The 8,094-nt window shown below is 43.0% G+C and overlaps 1 protein-coding gene across 1 annotated transcript in view; it reads right to left on the bottom strand.

Moving 5' to 3' along the window:
* Positions 1 to 8,094, bottom strand: part of hdlbpb (high density lipoprotein binding protein b) — a 20,439-nt gene that overhangs the window by 11,140 nt on the left and 1,205 nt on the right. Inside the window, exons 2-7 of the mRNA XM_035675748.1 lie at positions 6,444 to 6,523; positions 5,201 to 5,302; positions 4,797 to 4,948; positions 4,237 to 4,452; positions 3,009 to 3,215; positions 2,538 to 2,753 (exon numbers count right to left, since the gene is read on the bottom strand). Of these exons, the coding sequence (XP_035531641.1) occupies positions 2,538 to 2,753; positions 3,009 to 3,215; positions 4,237 to 4,452; positions 4,797 to 4,948; positions 5,201 to 5,276 (867 nt within the window). The 5' untranslated portion in view covers positions 5,277 to 5,302; positions 6,444 to 6,523. The remainder of the gene's footprint in view (positions 1 to 2,537; positions 2,754 to 3,008; positions 3,216 to 4,236; positions 4,453 to 4,796; positions 4,949 to 5,200; positions 5,303 to 6,443; positions 6,524 to 8,094) is intronic.

The raw sequence follows: 8,094 nt of genomic DNA on the forward strand, positions 1-8,094 counted from the left end.
AATCAATTTTCTCTGAGATCATCAAAAGGAAAAGTAACATCTCTTCTTTGCTAACACTGATGGAACAAACCCTTTGATTCCAATATCCACAGAACTAGTTTCTACCAGTCTCTATCTTTTTAATGATGATTTTTAGGATACAAGTCATCAGATAGACATGCTTTTAACTGCTATTAACTTCATCACTGCAGTCTTCCTGGTAGGTTTGACACAATCAAAGAAACCTCCTGTTGCCTTGACGCTTTACCAACTAGCTTCCTTAAAACATTTTTTAAGCACCTTTGTGAAAGAAACAATACTCTCTAGTAGTTAACAATTCTCTCCAATGTGGCAAGTTCCCATGACAACTGCAGTCATTAAGTCTCTCCTAAAGAAGAACAGTCTCAATGCTACAGACTAACTAACTTTGTCAGCTTACTACTATCTTGAAAATATTCTAGGATTCAGATGAACAATGTCCAAACAAGATCTAGTAAGGCTTTCCCATGACTTAATTTCCAGTAGATCCGATTACTGCAATGGTTTGTTCACAAGACTTATTAAAAAAAACTCCAGAAACTCTAGAAAGCTGCTGCCAGGGTCCTGACAAAAACTAGGAAATATGACCACATTACACCATTTCACCCACAGAATTGAGCTCAAAATAGTGCAGCTTGTCTATGAATAACTCTGTGGCTCTATGCCCAAGGAGTCAGGATGGCCGAGCGGTCTAAGGTGCTATATTAAGGTCGCAGTCTCCCCTGGAGGAATTGGTTCGAATCCCACTTCCGACAGCCAGAGGTTTTTTTTTATTTTTTATTTCTCTTATGGGGGAATCAATTAAGGAAAACTTTATCTTATCACATACATCTCGGACATGGGGGCAGAGCTTTACCCTGTATGATTCTCATCCATCTGTGGATGGAGAGGTTTTTGACCGAGAATAGAATCTATAAATTCTCATCTACTTTATGCAGCGAGATCTGTAAAAATACACATGGTTAATTTAAAAGTATTTAATGTGTTCTTTTCTCTTTCTGTTTCACTTTAAATGCACTAGTTTACTTTTTAAGTCTTTTGTATCTACTGCCTGTACTTTTGCACTTTTCAATTGTGGATATTTTACCTTTACTGTATTTTATAACTCCTTAAGGAACTTTAAATTGCCCCACTGTTTGAAGTGAAGCTGCCTCGTCCTCGACAAGCAAGAGCCACATGGGAAAGACAGGAAATTGAGGAGCACAGTGAAGGATGGATGAGAACACAAGAGGTGACAGAAAGAGGAATGAGAAAAAGGAAACAGAAAGGATAAAAGTTGACATGAGTAAAGGGAAAAGGAGGACTGAGAGACAGTAGGACGAGGAAATAAGCAGGCGACAGGTGAAGGAGAGGAAGATGATTGAACGCGAGACGGCAACAGAGAAAATTTGTTTTTGCCTCTCATACATATGCACTAAATGACATTAGCATTCTCATCCTGTTGTTCTCTAGTGAAATCTAATTTTCTCTCCACATTATGTCCGGCTTGTCTGTCACCAGCGCTCATTTGGTACACACTCACAAACACACACTTCCTCTCCACACGTCATCCATCTTTTAAACATTCTCTTGTAAACTTCTATAGATAATGCAGATATTTGTGTGGTGTAAAATAAAAGACACCACTGTTGAAAACAATGGTGAAAACCTCTTCATTTCTAAAAACACACAGTTTGTGTAACTGTGCCAAAGATTTTTATTACAAAGTTTAAGATCCAGGCAGGAGAGTAAACAAGTGGTTAAAGCGGTGAAAATAGAGAACCACAAAGATTATATCTGCGTCACGTGTGTCCTGCCATAAAGCCCTAAAATAAACCCCAATCTGCTCACAACAAGTCATTCTGGGTAACAAAGACTAAACGCTGGCATAAAATAAACCAAGAACACGAGCAGGTAGAAATATAAACAAAGAAGTAGGTCTCATGTGTTTGACTCACTTTCATTATCCGTCTGTGATCCAGTTGTGATTTTGTACTTAGTGTTTTTTGCTAGGCTCACGTTGAGAAAATAAACTGATCATCAATCATCAGTGGTGAGTTTAACACAGCAAAGAGGTAGACAAAAACATAGAAGGAAACAGCAATGCAAACAACGCTTTATCAAAGTTTAAGGGCCCTGCCTGCAAATCATTAATCAACTATTAACTTAATTTTTTTTAATTCAAATGACACAAAACAAACAGTGGGGTTTTGGCATTTATAGACGCTTGACAGTTGAGATTAGAGACGCAAACGAGTTATTGTATGAAGTGTATGCCAAGAAACAAAAGTACCCGGCTGGAATCAAACTGTGAATGTTGAAGTTATCGGATATGTGTCTTTAACATTAGTCCACTCAAGCAGATTGCAGTTAGAAAACATTTATGGAAATAAAAGCTCTGCTATTCAAGCTGTTGCTAAGCCACTAATTGCTTTAAAAATGAATCAATTAAACATTACGGATCAATTCTAAACTCAATCAGGAGTAAGTTAGTTAGAATGGGGTTATGTGAGCTCTACGACCGCTGGCAACCAACGCACCTTGTCGTCGTAGATTGCTCGGATGCGGCTGAGCGCCAGCGCGACGGCCTCTTTCTCCCCGGTGATGACAATCTCGTCCTTGGGCAGGCTGGGCGGGGGGATGCTGATGCGAGCGCCCGTCTCCTGGCTCAGCTCCTGCACCAGCCGGTTGTGGGCGCCGGCGATGAAGGGGTGGAAGGCCTTCTCCAGGGACAGACGCTCCACTGCACGCTTGTCCTGGTGAGTGGGTGAGCGTGAGGAGGAGGAGGAGGAGGGGGAGGGGGAGTCGGTAAACAGAAGAGTCGTTCAAACTATAATATATGTAAATAGGGGTTTGCTGAGAAGTTGTTTAGAGAGGCAATAAAGTACAGGATCAAAAAGAAATCTTTAGTCTTCAGCTCTTAAAACAGCTAATTTAAATACTTGATGGATGTATAATTACCATTTATTTACTAGTCAGTTAAATGTTTAAAGTTGATCCCCACGGCTGACCTGTTCAGCAGAGATCAGAAGTATTTCGTGACGAGCCTTCTCGATGCCCTCCTTGGTGCCAGTGATGCGGATGTTAGCGCTGGGGTCGTCGGGACGTGGAATAGCGATCTTGGTGGCGGTCTTCAGCTCCAGCTCCTGCAATTTCTCACCGTTCTTACCGATGACAAAGCGATGGTGCTCCTTGGGGATGGCGACTGTGGCTGAGGCCTGGTGGACGATTCAGGGAGAAACTGAGTTAGATTGTCATTGTTACACAAAGGGCAGTAAATCGCTGGAGCAAGGCGCATTATCTTCCCTGAACTGATTTCATTAGCATTATAGGAATCTCTCTTGGGGAGTTACGGTTCAGACGTATTCAAAACAAATACCCAATTGTTGATGGTGAAACTTCAGTTTCCATATTTATAGGATATAGAATTTACCAAGGACAGTAACTGGATGAAACTTGATGAAATATGTGGGTTTTCAGTAGGTAAACAACAACAAAAGCATTCAACCTTGCGAAGAGGAGAGAAGTATTTTCTGCACTATTGTATCAATAACTGCAGCTCAGCTAAACAGGTGGACCTCAGTGCACCAACTGAAGTGGAAATCAGCATGTTTGTTGCTGAAGCTCAGAGAGGCCGCCCTTGGGGAGCTGACGGTCATTTTTCAGCTCAACTTTGTGTCCTAAACTGACCTGCCTGCACAAGCTGCAGCTGGAACTAACTGTTCCTGTGTAACTTTGGACTGAGTTAAAATAAGCTAAATAAACCACTGTGATATAAATCTGAGAGGATCGAAAATACCAATAAAAGTAACAGACACATTAAAATGTATCTGGTACCGTTCATTAGTTTAAATAGTGACGTGAGTCTTTGTTCCTCCTCAAAGAAACATCTGTTAACCACCGGTCTGTTTCAATGGTCTTCACTATCAACACATAAACCCACTTGTTAAACTACAGAACATTTAATATTTAACATTTAAAAAATAAATATTATTCAATACAACACCATGGCCTTAACTAAACACATCAATGTTTTTCATGTTTTACATATAATTGCAGTTTCTGAGCGTAAATAAAAGTTATATTCAAAAATTCTACATTTTCTTTACGATATCATCATTTATGTTTTTCTTTTATTTAGACCAAAAAATAAATAAATAAAAAAACAAGAACCCCCCTGCCAAACAAAATTTCAACCTGTTAACAAGCTATAAGCACAAACACCTACAGTGACTTTACCTGCGTCTGCAGACGAGCTACAATTTCCTTTCGAGCCTTCATCACAGAGTCCAGTTTGCCGGTGACCATGATGGACAGGCCCTGGTCTTTGGCCAGGGACAGCTCGATGTGGGCTCCCGTCCGCTGCATGATGTCCAAGCACACTTTGGCCTCCTCGCCCTCCCCGAACTGGCTGTTGTCCTTGTAGCGACGTTCCTCCAGGGGCACGTGGAACACCTAAACACACAGCGAGTAAGAGGGGAGGAGGCTCAGATTTTAAGGCAACGTCTCATTCGCTTACTTTCCCATAACAGGTGAGTCTTATTGACCAGCTCTACTGACGCTAATGTGGCTCGCTGCAAAATGTAGTTACAGTCAGAATAAATATCCAGAGAGCTGAAGAATGAATGACAAACATCAACTGGTTTACTTTCATGTTTCTTTATAGTACTGATGATGATTTTTTTTTGCATGAGTGACAGTTGTTGAAGTCAAAAGAGTTTGCAAATTAGAAACTGACAACGTTTTCTTCCATATAATCGGGAGAGCTTGTGTATGTATGCAGTTGGTGGATTCCTGACCTGGGTGATGACAGAGGCTTTGATGGGCCTGATCTTACTCCCCCACGCTGAAGCCGGCTCCCCGGCCTTTTCCCCTGGTGCCCCCTTCTCCGGCAGTGGAGGGAAGGCCTCCAGGTAGGTGGGGATGTAGGCCTCATCCTCCGGGACACAGCCTGGCCCGGAGAGACAAAGATAAATAAGGCGAGGATGAAGGTAAAAACAGTGTGCATGTATGGATGGATAGGGGAGGATTAGCATAATTAAGGAGGAGAGATAATAAATATACTGAGAGGAGGAATACTAAAGAAATCATACCAGCGTCAGAAAAATCTAAATACGTTAACCTGATCTCTTGGGCTAATAAGTGGCTAACTAGCTCGGGCTACAGAGGGGAAACAGGTAAGCAGATGACAGGGGGACGTTACCTGTAATCTCCTGGTCCTTCAGGCCACTCCGATGCTCTGCAAAGCTCTCCGGGGTCAACACTGCCACTGAGCTCATTGTTCAAGACTTATTCCGCTATTCCACTAAGACAGAGAGGTGAGGAAAGAAAGAAGAAGGAGGAATTTAGTGGCTGTATCAGCAATTTCATATTCAGAAACTGGATGATCAAACAGCAAAAACCCCATCAGAAATACAGCGTCTCTTATATTTTCTCTTCCTCTCTCCCTCGACTGCACTGGTGTATCTCTGCTCGAGCGTCGCTTACCACAAACCCCAGATGATTGAGGTTGCCTCTGTGGCATTGCTACACTGCACCAATGCTGCAAGTTACACCTGAGATGCTCCAATTAACACTTTACAAGCCTGAGACAAACACACGGTTCCACCAAGCCTCAGGGACAGGGTTATCACAAGTCACACACTAAGTCCTGGACTAAAAAACAACTGCTGCTGACATTCCTTGTGATACAGAATCACAGGATCGTGTCAACAGCGGCTCTTCCTTAAGCATTTTTCATAAAAATCGAAAAATCCAAAGACAATAAAATGTTCAAATCCTCGAACTGCTCAGCTGACTGTGCATGTTTTGTGAACACAGAGACTAACCGCTGGTACAGCAATAAAACAAAACTCATTAGAATACTAAAAAGCAGACATTTATGAGAGCAACATAAAACTGTTCTCTGATTAGCAGTTGATGGATGAAATCAAGTTTCTTACATCTTACACAGTCTGAAATAACAGCTAGTCGCAATCGTTCTGCTTTAGAAGTTCCCTTTATCGTCAGTGTACACTTGAAATGTGTCTTTCTGCGTATCCCTCCGAGTTCACTCAGATTCAGTCCCACACACTCAGAATATCTTTGATGTTTGTTTTTTTTTCCACTCACAAACAGGAATGCAAATCCATCCCTTTGCCGTGTGATGCTCCCGGCTGAGCACAACAGTGACTTTGTGTTATTACCGAAGATGATCCAGTAAAACTGTTTCTCCTGAAATGTTACCATGCGCTCGCAGCGTGTGCTCAGATCAGAGCTGCCGCGTGAAACAAGCTCCTGCGTGTAAAGACCCTGCAAGAGCCAACACAATGTATCTCAAGGAGTAAGAAGCAAATCCTGTGGGAAACACTGAAGGATACAGTAACGCTAAGTCAAAGCTGCGGAGGATCCCATCAAGCCGACGTAGCTTAGTCTGACTGTATTGCACAAAGCGAGCCTAGGCTTACCTGCAAAAGGTCAATTGCCAGAGAGTCCGTCCAGTTAGCGGCTACCGTAGGCGCTTCAGTGTGAGTGTGTGTTTCAGCTCCTGGGTGCACAGCAGAGGAACAAAAGGCCAAGAGTGAACACTGTGAATCAGAAAAGCTCAACAGCACGGAGGCTGGGTTAATACTGTAAAACACCCACACTGCACTGCACCTTATACCGTCTGGATCTGATGCACCCTCCTCCTTCCTCTGCCCCCCTCCCCTCATCTCTCCCTCTCTCTCACCCCCCCACATTCACAAAAGGACCCACAGAGGTGCCCCCGTCACTGCCCGGTCACAAAGGGTCTTTGGGCTTCTATGTAATCTCTTAATGAACTGCATTGGAAGAGAGGGAGCGCTCCTTTTACATAAACCATGTAAAGCAGGCCTCTCTTTTGTTTCTCCCTCCCAACTACAAAATGGATTACCAGGAGAAGGAGGTGTGTGTGGTGTGATGCGATGTGTGTGTGTTGGGGAGATGGGGGGAGGAGGTGGTGGGGGCCATTCTCTTGTTTTTTTTTCTTGGGAGGTTCGTGCATAAGGGCAGTAAAGTAGTAAAGCGCAAACAACAATGAGGTTTAATCGACACAGCCGTGGGCCCTGTGGAGGGATTTTTTTTTGTTTTTGATGGGTGCACACACACTTAATACACACACACGGAGAGAGAGAGAGAGAGAGAGAGAGCCTAGCTGTTTCTTTATACTCTCCCCTGGCCTACACACACAAAGGCATTAGACTGGCCCACAGCCTTCACATTTCTAACATTCATCCTTCCCTGAATAGTCAAAGAGGAGGACTAACACCGACTAAAAGAGAGACGCGGAGGCAGGGACAACTTGAGCTGTCGAGCATATTGCTGACCTGCTGAATAAAGATATTCACGCTTTGGGGTTCTCTGTTACCGAGGAGGAATAACTGACACACAGGCATGAGGACTTTGAGGAAGCTGTGAAAGGGGACGATAAAAAGTCTGGGTGTCGTTTATTTGGCCGAGACTCACAGGAAAGTTATTTATCGGACAGGAGAATGTGTGAGAAATTAGGAAAAAAAGTTTAGAAATTCGACAAACTTGTGTCCTTATCAGCATCCCCTAAAGACTAATAAAGAAGATGGATTTCAAAAAAAGAAAGATGTTAGCCAAATGTCCAAATGTCCAAAATATTTTCAGTTTGTGTGAAAAAAAAAGTTTGTTTCCGCCACAGAACTTGAACTACAAAATGAAATCATTCTTCTGCCTCAGCTCCATAAAAGAGGCGACTCACAAAAGGGGGGAATTTCACCTAAAGAGAAAGAGGTGAATGGTCACACAATGATATCACTCTCTGGCCTTTTACCTCTGAACTCCTCACCCAGAATGAACGCAAAGAATGCGCACATGCACACACTAATTCCGCCGGAATGCCCGCCGCATTTGTGGCAGCTCGGGGCCTATACTTGCTCCGAGGGTGGACACACTTTCCCCTTTCTTTCTTTCATTTTTTTTTTGCCTCCTTTTCAAAATCAAAGCTGACGCGCCAAGTGAAATGACATACTAATTTGCAAGGGCTGCTGCAGTTCCAAAATGGAGGAGGTTTCATGTTCTGGCTCTGTGAGGAAGGTATTTTAAAAGCACAAAATGACTTGTTGGGTGATC

The sequence above is a fragment of the Morone saxatilis genome, unplaced genomic scaffold (assembly GCF_004916995.1).
Source record: "Morone saxatilis isolate NCDOM2014 unplaced genomic scaffold, NCSU_SB_2.0 Contig4, whole genome shotgun sequence".
In the NCBI taxonomy this organism is placed as follows: domain Eukaryota; kingdom Metazoa; phylum Chordata; class Actinopteri; family Moronidae; genus Morone; species Morone saxatilis.